We start from the raw sequence: 17,809 nt of genomic DNA on the forward strand, positions 1-17,809 counted from the left end.
GGAAGCAGAGAGGCGGGCATTGGGGCGACACTCCAGCCAGTCAGCGTCACCCCAGGTGGGGACCAGATCCCCCCATCAGACCAGCAGCACCCACCACCCAGCCCTGCCACCGCGCGCTCCAGCAGACAGGCCTGGGCTCAGCCTGGCAGACAGCTGGCACTTCCCACCCTCTCCCCCGGGAATGCTGCGGAGCAAGTCCCGGGTGGTGCTTGTGAGCACAGGCCCCTGCGTTGCCCAACAGAGATGCTATCTGCCTGCAGCATCCCTCAGCAGCCGGCACCGAGAAGGGGTCCCCGTCAGCTCTGAGTCAAAGCGAGCCCCTCCTGAGCCCTCCCTGCGGTCAGCCGTCCAGGTGCCAACCCCGTGCTGCTCCTTCACGCACTGCGTTGGGCGACGCCGTCCGGGTGCGAGCTCGCTTCCTCGCCGGTACCAGGGGTGTGAGCACCAGGCCAGCCTGGAAGCTAGCACCTCACAGCCGTGTGCTCCAGGCCAAGACCGGCTTGGCACGCCCGGCCCCCATTCCCCTGGGCTGCCACGCTGTCCCGTGGCTGCCAGGGGCCCCACCTCGTCTCCAAGACAACAGAGAGGAAAGGAGCGGTTTCAGGACCGGCTCTGGGGGGACGGGGCAGTTCCCGGCACCCAGCCACAGGCCTCTGGGCCTCAGAGACTGCGCAGCTCCCTGCGGGGCCGGCACCAGAGTCACACGGGGGCCACTGGTCCCTCTGCCCAAGACTGAGGCTGTGCACTGGGCCCCGTACATCAGGAAACGTGCCGCAGAACCGCACACCGGGGCATGTACAGGTAAGAGGCCCGGCTTCACGTGCTGTGTCCGAGGCACGAGAGCACTCCGTGGGACGGTTTTTAGTGCACGTTCGTGACTTATAAATCCAGTACGAGGCAAAGGGGAGGTGGGTCCTGACGGGATCAGGTATTTATCTAACGGCCCATAAATCAGGTCTCGAGGGCTGTGCGCTGCCTCGGGAACGCGCCCAAAGCACCAGACTCATTCATCAGACAAGAGAGCGAGGCCACAGAGACACACGGGCTGTCGCGACTCTGAACCAACCCCCCTCCCCCAAGTGCCCACCTCTGCAGCCCATCTGTCTGTCTGTGAAATTTAGGGCAGCAATCACAGCACCACGGGCAAGGCAGCCAGGGTGAGTGTGCCGATGGGACGGGGTGCCCAGTGAGGACCCGCACATAGCAGGTGCTTCTAACAGCCACTCATTACAAGACCCTGTCACTGTGGGCACCGGGGCGGGGGCCAGACCAGGCCTCCCCAGCCCTGGGACTCTGCAGCCCCACTGGGACAGCACGGGGCCGTCACCCGCTCTCTCCCAGGCCTGGGGGCAGGGGAGGAGGTCAGGCAGCTGGAGTCTGAGGGTGCCCAGGCTCCAAGCGGCCAGGCTGAGGGGGCCTGAGGAAGAGATCAGCATTGACTGGACCATCCAGGGACCCGCGGACAGTCACTCTGAGGCTCGGAATGGCATCCAGGCCTCGCAGGTGCTCTCTCTGCGATGTCCTCGGGCTCTGCATACGCTGGGCCTTCCGGCTGGGCTCACGGTCTGCTGACACCCTCCCATTCTTTAGGCATCAGGCTGGACATCTGCCCGCAGCTGGGTTCCCCGATCGACCCTGACCACACCTGGGGGCCCTGCCTGGTAGTGTGACAATCACTTTCAGTGGACGCATGCCTACAGCTCACTACCGCGTGCCCAGCGCCCAGCAGGGTGCCTGGCACCAGGAGTGCTGAGCTTGGCAAGTGAGCGGTCTCAGGCACGAACCCAAGCCCGCTCTGTGCTAGGGTGTCCTCCAGGGAGCCCGAGACTCCCCCAGCACACTGACACCCGGCCCTGGGCACACAGCGGTCTGCTGCCCACCACACGCTCGCCCTGAGTTCCCATCCCAGCAACAACGCTGCACCGACCATCTCCAGTAACCCTCCGATTACAGAGACATCCAGAGAACCAGGGCCAGGCGCACGCCTCCTCTGCCCCATGATGGCCCAAAGGAACGAGGACAGCACTAGGACCCAGAGGCCTGGGTCCCACCTGGCATGTGGCCTTGGACGAGCCGTGGACCCTCTGGGCCTCAGTGTCTCCACCTGCACGAGCACGAGCGGGTGAAGCAAGCACTACAGGAAACAGGCACCCCGATCCGGGAGGCCTGGGGGCACACAGTCCGCACAGCCCAGGCCAGCCCCTGCAGCGCCAGAGCCTGAGGCTCCCCTGGCCGGGAGCGGTGCCAACGGCAGGACGTCCCATGTCCTGCTGGCCCTTGTAGCCTCGAGCAAGAAATCCTGCAGGACCGCATGGCCCAGCTGGGGTCTCCGTTTCGCCACAAGAATAACTGGGGCTAAAACAGGAAATGAGACGAGAACCGCAGGCACCGCAGGGGACAGTCCTTGGGGATGAAGTGCCCGGGGACCCCGTCAGGAGCAGTGGCGGCACAGATGGGAGCAGACACAGAGCACCCAGACAGCACCTCCCCAGCCCCATGAGGCCCCGGGCACAAGAGCCAGCGAGATGGGCCGCCACCGGCCCGCTGCATTCCAGCACAGGGCAGACTGTAAGCCAGCGAATCAACTGGATGCAGGAGTCACCAAACCCGGAGATGGGGAAACTGAGGCCCACAGACAGTGAGGGGCTGGGCGGAGGTCCCACTGCCAAGTTGGGGCCTGGGGCTCAGACCCAAATCTGGCTGAATCGCTTGAGAGTTCAATGGCCTCAGGGGTGTGACCTTCCATGCCAGCTATCGCCCCACCCTGCCCCTAGCAAACGATAAAACGGGCACCCAAATCCAAGCCCAAGAGTCTGGCTGCTCTGAGGGCCTGGGTGCTGCTGGGTACCTCGGCCAGGTCCACAGGAGGAAGCAGGGCCTAGGGCGCCCCCGGCAGGGCGCATCCCGGTGGTCTCTGGAGCTCCCTGCTCCACTCCACTCCCCCCGCCCCGCCCCCGTCAGCGCCATCCCTGTCCTGGCCTCCTCGACCACCCCTCACCAGACAGCCGGAAGCAGCTCACATGCTCCTGGGCTGCTCCAGCCGGTCTCCCACCTCCTCCAGCCTCGTCGGCCCTCACTGTGCCTCCACCCTTGCCCGGGGCCCAGAGACCACGTGCTGGGCCACCACGACCTTGAGGAGGGTTTGATCATCGCGTGTGGGCCACAGGGCTGGAAGCATGGACGCGGGCCCCTCTGTGATCCCGGGGCCTGGCCTACAGCAGGTGCGCAGCGAGGGTCAGGTGAGGCCCACTGCGCAGCAGCGGCTCTGCAGGGAGTGAGCGCCTCGGTGCCGCTGTCCAGCAGGTGGGACACAGGGGCGCCGCCCCCCCGCCTGCCCCCGCCTACCTTCCCGCTTCATGCCCATGGCCAGGCACTTCTGGTAGCGGCAGTACTGGCAGCGGTTGCGCTGGCGCTTGTCGATCAGGCAGTCCTTGTTGTCCCGGCACGTGTAGGTCAGGTCCTTGCGCACCGTCCGCTTGAAGAAGCCCTTGCAGCCCTCGCAGCTGTACACCCCGTAGTGCTTGCCTGCGGGGAAGCCCCGTGAGCACGCCGCCCCGTCCCCTCCTCAACACACCAGGAGGTCCAGCGTGAGAGGCCCCCTCCTTGGCCCGGCCAGCCTCCCACCTCCCCGCACCCCTGCCCCCTGCCTGTGGGGGTCCCGCAGCCCCGCGGCGGCCTACCTGAGGAGCGGTCCCCACAGATGGCACAGATGTGCTTGGTGAAGGACGCCATGTTCCCTGAGGGGTGGGCCGGGACTTTGAGGACACCATTGAGGCCCAGCGGGGGCTTGATGTCCTCGCTGCTGCTGACGGGGTTCATGGGTGAGCTGAGCTGGGGAGGGGAAAGCAGGGGTGTCCAGGGGGCACGAGCCAGCATCCCCCCCACCAGCTCTACGGTAAGCAAGGTGCTGACGTACCCCCACTTTACAGAGAGGGAAACTGAGGCTCAGAGAGGGGCCCTGCCCGCCACAGGCCACACAGCTCAGGAGGGGCAGGGCCCGGCCCCGCTGAGCGGCGGGCAGGCTGCTGGAGGCTGCTGTGCCCTCAGCGCTCCACCCTCCCATGGCCTCCCATGGCCGACCCCAGGCCTCGGGGGAGGATCCCCCCCAGGCCCTGCTCACGCCCCCTGCTCCTAGCTCAGCTAAGAACCACCTCCCATTGCCGAGCATGCCCTGGGCAGGACCGTGGGAACTCGCGACCCTCCCCGCGAGGCAGGCACTTTGGGGACTCCAACCCACAGATGGGCACGGAGGCCCGGTCACAGCAAGCAAGGAAAGGGAGTCGGGGTCCATGTCAGCAGGCCACCCCGCCGGGGCCTCAGAGGGCAGGGTGGGGGTCTGTGGTCACGTGGCCCCATGGCCCCAGGCGCACACAAGGCCCCGCCCCGCCTGCAGCCGCAGCCAGGAGGAAGCGTGGGAAACTCACCAGTCACCCCGGCAACAGCCGCGGCAGTGACACAGCAGTTTTGGTTCTGCTGCGTCCAGCCCAGCGCTCCTGTCAGCGCCGGGACCCAGAGGTGCTTCCCGCTGCCACCCGCGGGCCGGCCTGTCTCCGCAGGCGCCGGGACCCCGGCCGCACAGCCCCCCGCACCCCCACTTCTGCAAACCCCTGCCAGAGGCGGAAACCGGGTGGTGCGGACATCCCTGGGGAAGGGCAGCAGGCGCCACGCTGCCCCCTGGTAGCCCCGGGCCCCTCCTGCCAGCGGGAACCTCGCCTCCTTCCTTCCCCACGGCCCCCAACACCCCCTCCCCGCCCCTTTTCTCACGGGGCAGGAAGAGCTCGTGCTCACAGCACATGAAGCAGAAACCACCCAAAGCCTCCTTCCACACTGGCCTCTGTGCGGCCCCCGGCTAGTCCTCGGGTAGGCCATGTGGCTCTGTGAGGACTTAACCCCCGTGGGACTCAGGTGGGGTGCCAGTGCAGAAGAGAGCAGCGCCCCAGGAGCGCTCCCTGGGGAAGACAGGGAACTGAGAAGGGGCACGGACAGCTAAGTGCTCTGCGCCCGGGCTTGGCCTGCGTGTGCGCCCCTCAGAGCGCGGAAAGCCCCTCCCTGTTTCCCAGGTGCGGACCTGGAGGCTCAGGAGGTCAGGGCCCTGGCAGAACAGCAGGCTAAGCTGGGCCTCCGAGTAGCAGGTGGTGAGCACCGAGGGGGCCCCTGCATGCTGCAGAAGGGGAAACCGAGGCCCCAAGAGGACAGCTTGCCCAGAGCCACTCGGTGACCCCAGCCAGCAGACTCGGTTCACTAGGTGCCCAGCCAGGTGCTCAGAGACAGCGCTTGCTCATGGGCCGGGTGGGGACGGGGAGGAAAGGGGTGGCGGGATGCAGCGGGGGGGGGGGGGGTGGCAGTGTGGCTACGGCAGGGCCTCCAGATCACACCTCCTCCATTCACTGTGACACTCCGGGGAAATCACTCAGTAACTCTGCGCCTGAGGTCCCTCGTGAGCAGGACTGAGGGCTGCCGTCAGGATAATGGGGCAGACACTGGGGCAGCCGCCTCCACACTTGGCCTCCACGAGGAGGTGCCGCCAGCCAGTCCCAGACAGAGGGGCCGCCGAGCCGCGGTGTGCAGGTGGGGAAACCGAAGGACTGCTTGGAAAAGGGCACCAGAGGGGTGTGGCTGGGGACAGGGGTGGGTCCCCAGGGGCCCAACTGCGGGGAGCCGCCCAGTACACGGGAGCAGGAGGCCTGTCCCCACACTGTGGGAGCCCAGCCAGGACTCCACGTGGCTGGGTCCACTTGGAAGCACCAGGGAGAGGGACCTGGGCATTTCCTCTTTCATGCCTGCCCACACCATGCTGGGCGGCTAGCGGGCCACCTGCCCTCCCAGCCTCCCGTGTGCATGCAGGCCCTTGGGACTGGTGCCTGCCCTAGGTAAACTGAGGCAGGGCCCCAGCAGTGAGGACGGATGGCCAGTGCCCCACATGGGAAGGAGCCACAGGCAGGATGGACGGTCAGTGCTGTGGCTCCCAACCATGTGCCAGGGGCATCCCTGCCCTCCCGGGCCCAGGCTTCCCATGAGCAGAGTAGTCGCACTGGCCTAGGAGACCCTGCACGTATGGGAAGGCAAAGGCTGGGCTGGAGACCCCACTTGCCACGGGCCTGGGACCACCCACTCTGCTTCTGTGCCTCAACTAGTAGATGGTCCCCACAGGGCCACCAGGACAAGGCTGTTGGGGTCAGGGGTCGCTCTTCCCCCCTCTCCAGCTCCAAGCTGATGGGCCTTGGGCTGGGTTCACAGCTCCCAGAACAGAGCACGGAGTGACCCCTGGGGCCTCGTTCTGCCTTGCACACACCCCTCCCCAGTGAGCTCTGTGGCGCCCCACCTACGGGGGACTGCTCCCCACCTGTACCCCACCCCACCCCACCTCTGGGGAGACCCATTGCCCCAGCAGCCCCTCGCTGGAGCCTGATGACCACGTGCTGTGGCCAGGGTGGGGGCCTGGTCCCATTTCCCCTTTCATATCCTTGGTATTTATTTCGGTTCCCGCCGGAGCCTACGGGACTTACTGAAATAACCACCGGCCTCCTCGATGTCCCGCCAGGGTCTCCTGCCACCTCGTGGCTCCTCTCTTCCGCACCCATCACGCCCTTCCTCCTGAGCGCACAGCAGGCCCCCTCCACCAACCCACGAGGGGGGCATCACCCACGACCAGAACTGGGGTTGAAGGCTCAGGCCCGCCACACACAAGAGCAGGTCCTTGGCCTCGCCGGCCTCACGCTGCCATCAAGGCAGGGGCAAACTCGGTGACACGCATTCACATCCCTGCGCCCCGTTCCAGAGGCCTCACAGCCACGGGCCCCAACAAAGAGTAGGCAGTGCCGGCAGCCCCGCTGCCCTGAGCCAACCCCGTACCGGGGAAGCTTTGCTGGGCTGGGGAGGCCTGGATGCTGTGTGCCCACGGCAGGCCAGCGTGGCGAGCAGGCTCGGGGACGAGCTAGGGACACTCCCAGGCCCTGCACTGACGGGTCCCCCAGACCAGGAAGAGACGCGGGGCAGTTCGGGTGTCAGCACCTGGGATCTAGCTTGGCTCAGCCCAGATCCCCAGGCAACCACTTCCGAGCAGGGTCAAGTGGGGTGGACTCGGCTGCTGATGGCCCTCTCTGGCTGTGTGGATTCGAGCAGGCAGTGCTCAGCAGGGCGCCAGGCCTTCCCCAACAACAGCAGAAGTCGGAAAACCTCGCTCGTTCCGGCAACCAGGACTTCGCGGTTGTGGTTTTGGGGCAAGGGGTGGGGCATGCCCCCCTTTGAACTCCACCCACACCCCCGTGAATATGGGGAACCCCAGGTTTCCAAGACAAGCTGAAGCCCAGAAGCACTCACTCCAGGAAGGAGCTACAGGGGTGTGGGGGTGGCGGCGGGGTTCACGAGAGACTGAGGCCTACCCGGGGAAGGGCGGCCAGAGGGAGGCCAAGCACGGGGGGCTCAGACTGCGGCAAAACACACTGTGACCCAACTGACCGATGGACACATGGACAGACGGGCGACTGACCACAGGGCAGTAATGACCATCTGGAACTCCCGGGGTTTGCTCCCCCCGGGGCCCAACTCCTGCCCTGACCCCCTCATCAGCTTTTCACACACAACCTGGGTTCGATCAGCACCAAGTGCCAGGAACCTGGCCGTGTGCAGAGAATAACAGAGAACGGGACAGATGTGGTCCCAAAAACCCCTCCCAGTACCGCCCCGCCCCTGCCCCCAGACGGGTGAACAGTACCAAGGGGCAGGCGCCCCCAAGGTGTGAGGGCCGTCGCTGCCACACCCAGACTCTGCTTAGCGCGAGCCCTCAGGGTGTCCGGGACAGGGGACCGGCCCGAGACCAGCAAGGAGCCTCGTGGGGCTGAGGGTCAGCAGGTGCCTGCGTCTGTCATGGTCCCCAGGGGGCAGGTACAGCCTCCGGCCTCACGTCCTCATTGACTCTCTCGCTCCCTGCACGGAGTTGTGCAGCCAGCAAGAATGGGGGTGGGGTGACAGTGCTAAAAATAATCCAGCCAGGCCCAGGAGGGCAGCCGAGCCTCCCCGATGCCAGCACCTCAGCCTCCTGCCTGCTCTGGGGCCCAGGTCCCAGGAGCTCTGCACTAATGCCCGAGGTCTTGGCTCTTCTGCCCCCCTCCCGCAGCCAAGGGCTGACACGGTGACTCTGGAAAAGCCAGAAAGATCTTCCACCAAGGCCAGCTCTAGAGGCCCAGCCAGATGGGCAAGGGGCTGACTCCAGCTCAGTGACACCCAGTCCTCCTGCACCAGGAGTCAGGCAGGCTGCCCTGCAGGGGGCACAGCAACAGGAGGCTTGGGAGCCCATGGGACGTGCCCGACACAACTAGATGCGCGGCTCTCGGCAGGGAAGCCTGCACTTCGAGTCTCTCTCCAGCAGGCTGTCCTGAGGCTCCGTGGAGACGGTGCACCACGCTCCCCACCACAGGGCCTTCATCTCCCGGGGGGAGGAACGGCTGAAGCCAGACTTGCACTCAGACCAGTAATGGAGCCCTGCCTATTTCAGGAAGGGCAGCTCAACCCCAGAGAGAGGAAGGGGATTCAGGTAGGTCTCCCGTCCACCCAGGTAGGTCTCCCGTCCACCCAGCTAGCATTCAGGTAGGATTCAGGTAGGTCTCCCGTCCACCCAGCAAGAAATCCACTGGGGACTCCACGGAGCTGGGAGGGCGAGGCCCAGCTGGGCCTGGGGGCCCCTTCACAACGCAGGGATCTTCAGAAGAGCTCAGGACATCTCTGCAGGGGTTTGGACGAGAGGTGCCCAGGAGAGGGCGGACCGGGCCTCCAGGATTCCCATCACAAGAACTGGACCGAGCCAGGCCCTACCGGGCCCCAGCTGCTTCCTGATTCAGAGACAACCCCAAAAGCCTGACATTCCAAACACATAACTGTGGAAAAGACCACCAAGTCCAGTAGATGAGCTGGGGCCACCATGTGGCCCGGGGCCTGGCCCAAGGAGCGTGCATCCGCATGATGCCTGGACGCATCCCCCTGGGATCTGGGCCCAGGGGCACTGAAACCATCTGGCGTGGGCTGAGCAGAGGCCAGGAGGGAAGGGCTCACAAGGAGCAGGGGCTCCAGGGAGGTGGGTTTAAACCTGAGAAACACAGAGCTCCCCCCACCTACAGAGCCAGGCCACGGGAGCAGGAAGTCCCCGGAGAGGAGGGGCCCCCCTGGGGTAGATGACCAGCTGCAGAGAGCTTGGCTGATAACCTCTGTGGGTCAAGGGCTGGGGAGTCGGCCAGAGCTGGACTCAAACCCAGGCTCTGATTCCCAGAGATAAAGGGTGGAAATGATAGCACCTGCCCCCCAGGGTCCACGGGAGGGGCCCCACCTCTGTACTTACCTGAGGGCTGCCGGTGCCGAAGCCCAGGGTAGGCGTGGTGGGCACTGACATGGAGTGGGGGCCCATGGGGGAGCTGATGACCGAGAAGGGTGGGCCCATGCCGTTGATGGGCGAGTGCAGCTGTCCCGGGGAGCCGAGTGAGGAGCCGATGCCGGGCCCCAGAGAGGGGTGCAGGGAGGGGGCAGCCATGGAGCCACGCCCCGTGGGGGAGTTGAGGGACGAGGAGTTCACCTGGGTGGAGAAGTCTGCAAGACAATAACCCAGAGGAAGGCGTTCAAGAACCCACACTGCCCGGCCTGCTCCCCACAGGGCACAGAGACCACAGCGAGGCCAGGCCCCGGCGCCCCCACGGTGATCCTAACAGTGCATGCTGCAGATTCCCACCAACACAAGGCCAGAGCACCGGGAGCTCCCCCTCCAAGGAGGCACCCTCCGACAGCCAGGCCCCGGCGCCCCCACGGTGATCCTAACAGTGCATGCTGCAGATTCCCACCAACACAAGGCCAGAGCACCGGGAGCTCCCCCTCCAAGGAGGCACCCTCCGACAGCGGCCGGCCCCAGCCGCGAGGCTTGGGCCGGGCCGGGGAGGCAGATGCAGGACAAGCAGACCGACGGCTCCCATCAGCAGGCTTTCCGATGCCCAGCCAGGCAGGGAGGCCGGACAGCTGCCTGTCCACCTGGAGGACCTGTTCACCACGGGCCGCCAGTCCCTCTGCCCGTGCACTCAAGGGACGGAGGTGAAGGTGTGGGGATACCAGTAAAAACCACGAGGCTGATGTTTTCTGAGTGCCCACCGTGTCCTTGGTGTATACTCACACATGGGGCTGAGAGCTACGTGGCAGGTTATCTTACTGCCCCGTTTTACCGACAGGAACCGAGGCCCTGTGTTCCTGCAGATGCCCGGGGCATAGCCCGTCGGCCACCAGGAGGCTGACCCTCTCTCTGAGCTCTGTGGCCTCAACCCAACAGCCCCCCTGCCCAAGCCTGCTCGGCGCCCCGGCGACCACGGCCCTTAGACCCGCGAGGCCCCAGAGAGATGCCTGCTTCCGAGTGGGCCTCGTGGACAGGGCCAGGGTGTGCGCCAGCCCACAGAGGCTGTGGGGAGAGGTGGGGACCTCCCACACACCGGCTTTCATCTCAGCGATTTCAAAGCCCCAAAGAGAGCTAATTAGGCCTTCCCACCCCACCCCGAGGGCTCAGGAGGAAGAAGCCTCCCCAGGAGGAAGGCTCTCAGGTGGTGAATGCACTGCCCACGGGCGGGCGGAACACACTGGCACACCAGCAGGAACTGGAGGAGCCCAGAGGCCAGAGAGCTCCACCTCCACCCAGCGGAATGCCCTGGGCAAGCCCGGGCCCCTCCTTGGGCCTCGGCCTCCCATCTGCACTATTCTCTCACACAAGGGACTGGCCTCTGACCGCAGACACCCCAGGTCAGGGGGCCCACCCCGGCTTCGCTCCTTGAGGCCCCCAGGACCACTTGCTTGCCTGAACCTTGAGAGCAGCTGTGTTCCAAAGGCCCCCCCTAAGTCTCGGGGGACAGACACCATCACGTGGGGCACAGCACTGCCAAGCGGCCCAGTTAGGACTTGACACACGTCACTCTGGCCAAACCCTTACCCAGGGACTTAGGACCTGGAGATGCTGGGGGTGGCCAGCCCAAAGGGTGGGGTGGTGCTGGAGGGACATGCCACCCTGCCAACGCCCTCCCCTGGGAGCATTTACCCGCTTCCATCTCGCAGCCCCCCGCCCGCTGGGCACTTCCTCCTCCTCCCCGCTCCACGGGACCAGGGGCACAGGAAGCCGGCCTGGAATCCCGCAGTCCAGCCAGGGCTGGGGGAGCCTGCCTGTACCCTAACTCCACTGGCGAGCAGCCTCCTCCGGACCATCTGAAACTCTAGCCATTCACAAAATTGGGGATCAACCACTTCACTGAACTTGAAAATGAAAACTCGGGGAATCCCAGCAGCGCTGGAGGGTCGGTGGGTACCGCAGATCCGCCCTGTTGGTCATGAAGTGCCCTGAACGCCGTGTGCCTGGAGGTCCGTAACCCCGTAACTTCCCCAAGAAGCCTAGGGGAGCAGCCAGGGCTGACGCGAGAGGACAGGCAGGGAGAGGTGTCTGAGTACGGCAGACCCAGGCCCAGCTGCAGGTCCTTGATCCACGGAGCTCCTATGGCCCTGTCCACCCGAGACAGACACGGAGATGGAGACACAGAGCACTGGCCTGAGACTCGCTCAAAGGCCTGAGCGCAGAAATCCACAGCTGCCCCGCTCCAGGCAAGCAGGGACCCATCGTGGCCTGCCTCTCCGGCCTGCAGCCAGCCCTGGACGAGAGACCAGCGCCGGCTTCACTCCTGCCCGAGCCTGGGCTTCCGTATCTGTGCACACCGGCTCTGCAGGAGCGGGCCATGGCCCTGACCAGCCAGGGCTGCCCCCTCCACGCAGTCGGAGAAGCGCCTCTCTGACCTCGGGGAGGAAGCAAAAGGGACTCTGCAGAACAGCTCCAGCGGACACCTCCGCGGGCGAGCGCAGAGACAGGGGCCAGGCAGCCAGGGCAGCCAGGCTTCCCAGGCTCAGGAGGGCAGCCCTGCACCCCCACACCCCTTTCTTCTCAGAAGTGGGAAGGAGATCGGGATGCCAGGGCCAAGCCAAGAAGCCACTCCTAGACTCCACCCCCTGCCCAGCTACTCCTGGGGGCCCGGGGAGCCCTGAATCAGAGCGGGGCATTGCGGGGCTTCTCAGGGGTGGCTCTCCTCAAGGGGCGGGGTGCAGCCAGCAGCCACAGCCGCTGGGAGGGGCCTCCTCGGCTGCCAGTGCACAGCTGCCGGGGCTGGTGCCCACTCTGCTCCCCACGGGCCTGAGCGGCTGCTTGTTTATTTGCTGCTCCCCCCAGGAAGGAGAGGGAGAGGCAGGAGAAAGCCTGGCCGGAAGGAAGGAAGGAGGGAGGGAGGAGGCCTGTTTGACTGCCAGCCGCCAGGCTGCACCCCAAAGCTCCCAGCCCCCCAAGGCACCGCCTGCACCCAGCCCAAGTCTGAGACCCAGGAGCAGGGGGAGGCATCCCGGCTCTGCAGCAGCCCCACGCCGACCGCGCCCCAACGGCACAGGCTCAAGTGTTCAGCAATCGCTCCTAACTGGTGGGCGCCCCCTGGGGCTGCTGGGTCCAGACGGGGCGGCTACTCCACCCCCCCCACCCAGTGCGTGCCTCCCCGGGACCCCTGCTGTCCCCAGGCCCCCCGCTCTGGGCGCTTCCTGTTTACACAGAACATCTACAGCAGACACTTTCCCGGAGCCTGGGTGACAATGGGCTGGCTGTGTTTTCTGGAGTCTTCCGGAGAGAGACACTCTGGCCAGGAAGGGAACGTTAGAAAGAAAAGGCAAAAAAATGCCCAAACATCCTCCACCCGCAGAGGGCCTGCCCACCCCCACCCCACGTGCTGCAAGCTCAAGCTGCCAGGCCATTCCGCGGCCCCCACCCACTGATAAGCAGAGGCAGTGATCAGCCTTATTCTTTAAAAGTCATACTTTGGACCTGCTGGGGCCTTGTCACGGGCTGGTCACCACACTTATCTGATCCTCGCCGGGCGGGGCTGCCGGGGCTGCAGGACAGCAGGCTCCCTGCCCAAGGGGGTGCAGAGGGGCTTGTGAGGGGCAAAGCCCTAACACTGAGTCTCACACCCTCAGCACCCCAGCACCTTACGCCCTACACTGTGCATGCACACACACGTACATGCACGTGCACACATGCACACACGTGCACACACGCGTGCACACACGTGCACATGAATGCGCAGACACACAAGCACGCACACACGCACGCACACACAAGCACGCGCGCACACACGTGCACATGAATGCGCGGACATACACAAGCACGCACACACGCACGCACAAGCACACACGCACACACATGCACATGAATGCGCGGACACCGACAAGCACGCACACACAAGCACGCACGCACACACGTGCACATGAATGCGCGGACACAGACAAGCACGCACACACGTGCGCACACACAAGCACGCACGCACACACGTGCACATGAATGTGCGGACACAGACAAGCACACACGCACACACACGCACACACGTACACACACGCACACACGGGCACACACATGCACATGAATGCGTGGACACAGACAAGCACGCACACACGCACGCACACACAAGCATGCATGCACACACGCACATACACGCATGCACACACGCACGCACGCACACACGCACACCCCCTTTGGGACTATGAGGAATCAGTGAGACTGGGGAAGGAGGCCATGGCTGGGGAGCTCAGAGGGACCTCCAAGAAGGACAGGCCCCTGTCCAGAGGGGATGCCCAGCAGCCCCAACACAGGCGAAGAGACCTTGAAGGGCTGCCAGATTCAGTCCAGGAAGGCTACATGGGAGAAGTGCTGGACAGATCTCTCTTTTGGCACAAAAAGCACTTCAGGCCACAAAACTGCCTCAAAAATGCCAATATCTGGAGGCCAGTATCAGCCACGGACCAGAGAGGGGATGCCCTGGGATCTCAGCCCCAGTACCTCCCTGAGCCCCAGAGCCTGAGGGTGAAGAGCTACACTGGGTGAAGTTGAGAGTAAAGAAGGCACTCCTGGTGACTGACAACGGCAGGGGCTGCTTCTTGGGGTGGTGAGCTCCCCGTCACAGCTGCATACAAGCAGAAACTACATCCACCATTCAGGAATGGCTGAGCAGATGACCTTTGAGAGAGGGACTCTCTCCACCACTCCAAAATTCCTGAGCTGCATGGGCTTCCTCTGGAATGGGGTTTTGGAGGGACCCCACAGCAGGAAGCTGGGGAACCCCCACCAACTCCTTTCCGGTCCCCACATGGCAGACAGGGGCAGGTGGCAGGAAATACCAGTCCCACTGCGGTGGGGTGGGGGTGCACCCTCGGGACTCCACCCCCTCCTGGGCAGCCAGGGCTCCTCCAAGGCCCTACTTTGCAGGACCAACCAGGGTAGGGTCCAAGCAGGCCACAGGCTGGGGCTGCATGTCCCGAGGAAAAGAAGAGGGCACTGGGCCAGCCAAGCAGGAACCTCAGAGGTGGGGAGGGACGGATGGTGCAACTGAGGGAGCGTGGGGAGGGGTCCCAAGGGCTAGCATAGGCCAGAAGCTTCAAGAGGGCCCGTAAGGACTGCACAGGGGTAGGAGAGGAGGTGCCCAGGAGGAAGAGGGGCAACAAAGGGTAAGGAAGAACCCTGTAAGAACAAGACTTGGCTCGGAGTACAAGCTCCCCCCACCCCTGCAATTCTGTGCCTCTGCCTGGAGACCACCCCTCCACCGCCCCCCTGGAACCGAAACCACACGTCAAGGAGAAGACAGGCTTCAGGAGCTTCCCGGGACACCCACCTTCGGCCCCCGCCTTCCGGAAGGACTGCTTCCCCTGCCACCGCCGGGGGAGGGAGAAGTGGCCGCCTGGCAAGGACTGTGGTGGGGACCACGGCGCGTCTGGGTTTGGGGGAAGCTGAGGGTGGCTGGAACAGAAAGAGGGGGAGGCAGGAAGTTTCCACTGGCCCTCCAGGGTGAGGGGCCTTCAGGAGCTGGGGCTGGGCAGGCAGACGTGCAGGGAGAGGCACCCTCCCTGGTAAGAGCAGACTCCTGCCTGCCCTCCAGGGCCAAGGGGCCCAGCGCTGCCTGGCCTGTTTCCCCCCAAGGCAAGAGGCTACCATGGTGCCCCTTCTGCCCTGTGCCTGCTCTCTACCCTGGAAAGGTCCTGCCACCTCCAACCCCAGGGAGCACAGCCCCCCATGGCCGCCCCGCCCAGTGTCAGCTTACGGCTCAGGTGGCTGGGGCTGAAATTACAGCTCCGCTGGGGTCACCCTGCCCTCTCCCAAACCAATGGTCCCAGCTCCAAACCTCAGCCCCTGCTGGGGAGGACACAGGTCAGCTGGGCCTTCACAGGGTGTCAAGAGAAACCCCGGTCTGCTCCTGCCCTGCATCCCAAGCACTGGGGACCTCAAAGCAGGATGGGTGGGCAGTGCACCAGGCAGGCAGCCTTAGGGACCCACCCTCTGCTAGGCTCAGCGAGCCCGTGGGCCCACAGGGGCCAGAACTCGGGACCTGCCTAGCTCTACACAGAGCCCATGGTGGCCCAGATCCACCCAGACCCCAGAGGAGAGAGGGTGAGCACAGTGAGTCAAGACACGCGTTCCTTCATCTGCCCCCGCCTGTGCACGGGAAGTGGCTTCCAAGGGCTTTTGGTCCCTGGGCACCCAACAGGGACTTCACCCCCACAGGTCCCATGGAGACCACCGGCCGGCCTCTCCAAAGTACTGCTTCCTGGCACTGCCCCACCCGGCCCTCTGCAACAGACGGGGAGGCCCAGGGGCCTGGGAGCAAAGGGGTGAGGAGGGGAGCAGGCAGCGTGGACACTAAAGGCCAAGGGACAGGCAGGACACTCTGCTAGGTAAGGGATAGACACCATGACCCCCCCAGCCCCCAAGGCCTTGTGGGGGCCCCGACTGACCAGAGACTGTGGATCTAGCAGGCAGAGGCGCCACCCAAAACTCAGGAAGGGTCTGGGGCTTCCCTGGGAGCTTCAGGCGTCCATGCCTTAGAGTGACCCAGGGTGGGCTGGGCCAGCTCGGGCCCCTGGACTCTGGTCTGACCACTGCCTCTGTGAGCTCAGGGCCCCTGGGAACCAGGCCACCTCAAGGACTCAAAAATGTCAAACCCATCTTTGCGGTCACTAACCCCCACTCAGATCAGGAAACCCGGGGGCTCGGCTCCTGTCCCACACCCCAGAAGCAGCCATGCAGCTGGGCTCTTGATCCTGGAACTCACAGCCAGTCCTCGGCCCGACCTTGTCCCGCTCCCCCTGGAGCCACCCTGGCCCCCAACATATGATCCAGGGCTGGTTCAGAGTGGGGGCACAGGAGACAGGAGGAAGTGAGAGGAAGTGAAGAGCTCCAAGTCGAAGGCAAGGGGGCCTGGGCCCTGACTCAGGAGGACGCACAGCATGACACACGACTGGTCAGGTGCTTGGACCCCCCCCCCCGGGGGAAACCGATACAAAGGCAGGGACAGGATGGATCGGCAACCCAGATCTATAGGGCCCCAGGCAGGCCCCTCCCCCAGGGCCCCTCATGGCCTCCCAGGGTGTGAGGATAGGAATAGTAACACAAGATTTGGACCTCTGGGTCCCAGCCAGAAGAGAGCAACCTAAAGCTCTCGGTACTGAACAACGTCAAACTCCCCAGGGCAGAGGGAACACCCCTTGCAATGCCCCTCATGGACACGGGCCCCATCAAGGCCCAAAGGGTCTAATAGGGAAAACCACTCTCCATAATAAAGCTTGGGGTAGGACAACATCTGTGCTGATATCCAGTGAGCACTCAATGACAAATACATCTATACTATTACTAGCACCATCATCACCATCACAGTCACAACAATCATCGTCACCAGCATCACCACCATCATCATCACCATCAGAATCACCACCATCATCATCACCATCATCACCATCACCACCATCATCGTCACCATCAGAATCACCACCACCATCATCACCATCAGCACCATCACCATCATCATCACCATCAGAATCACCACCATCACCACCATCATCGTCACCATCATCATCATCACCACCATCATCACCATCACCACCATCATCGTCACCATCAGAATCACCATCATCACCACCACCATCATCACCATCATCACCACCACCATCATCACCATCACCACCATCAGCACCATCCTCACCCTCACTACCCAAGCAAACCCCTATCCTGCCCCACCGCACACATGAAAGTCTAAAGCCCAGAGAGACTGATGCTAAATGGGTTTTGCCACAAGTAGTGAAAGGGACCATGTTTTGGGGTTCTGCCGGCCATACTCAGCAGGCCGGGGCTGGTGAGGTGCAGGGGAAGAACAGCAGTGGGGCAGCCATCCTTGCCCAGCCAACCGTACAGAAGGGGTGCTGCAGTTGGGCCCAGTGGCAGCAGGTGCAGCCAGAGTCCAGCCACTGCGGGGGAAGTAGAGAGCACCGATAGGATAAGGTGGTGGCCAGGAGAGGGTCCCTATGTGCAGCCAGCCAGTGCCTGGGCCTGGAAGGCGCTCAAAAAAGAGCTGAGGAGTGGCAGCACTGATGCCCAGGGGCAAAAGGGCCAGGGTCTTTGCTGGAGGCTGCCCTCTGTGCCCCTGGTTCTTGTGGCCACAGCCCCCACACCAGGCCCAGCTACAGAGTCAACCAACTGACCTGCCCCTTTCCCCTCAACTCCTGCAGCAGGCGCGGTCATCACCCACCAGGCTGGCAGCACTCTGATGGAGGCCCGTGGTGGGCACTCTCTGGGGTACCTTGGGGGCTGAGCTGCATGCTCAACCTGGGGGAGCACTGTTCAAACCATCACGGCGCAGAGGAGCACTGTGGGTCCCAGAGCAGCAGGCACCCCCTAAGTCTTCATAGCTCAGAGACACGCACAAGGAGAGGAGCACAGTGGAGGCACACGGCA

General features: G+C 64.3%; 1 protein-coding gene across 2 annotated transcripts in view; it reads right to left on the reverse strand.

Annotated features, from left to right (window-relative positions):
- Positions 1–17,809, reverse strand: part of RXRA (retinoid X receptor alpha) — a 99,520-nt gene that overhangs the window by 18,336 nt on the left and 63,375 nt on the right. For both annotated transcript variants that reach the window (XM_045771285.2, XM_087869219.1), the window contains exons 2-4: positions 9,332–9,576; positions 3,681–3,831; positions 3,346–3,525 (exon numbers count right to left, since the gene is read on the reverse strand). In XM_045771285.2, coding sequence (XP_045627241.1) covers positions 3,346–3,525; positions 3,681–3,831; positions 9,332–9,576 — 576 coding nt within the window. The remainder of the gene's footprint in view (positions 1–3,345; positions 3,526–3,680; positions 3,832–9,331; positions 9,577–17,809) is intronic.

The sequence above is a fragment of the Ursus americanus genome, chromosome 18 (genome assembly GCF_024610735.1).
Source record: "Ursus americanus isolate L20-20 chromosome 18, mUrsAme1.1.p, whole genome shotgun sequence".
Taxonomy (NCBI): Eukaryota; Metazoa; Chordata; class Mammalia; order Carnivora; family Ursidae; genus Ursus; species Ursus americanus.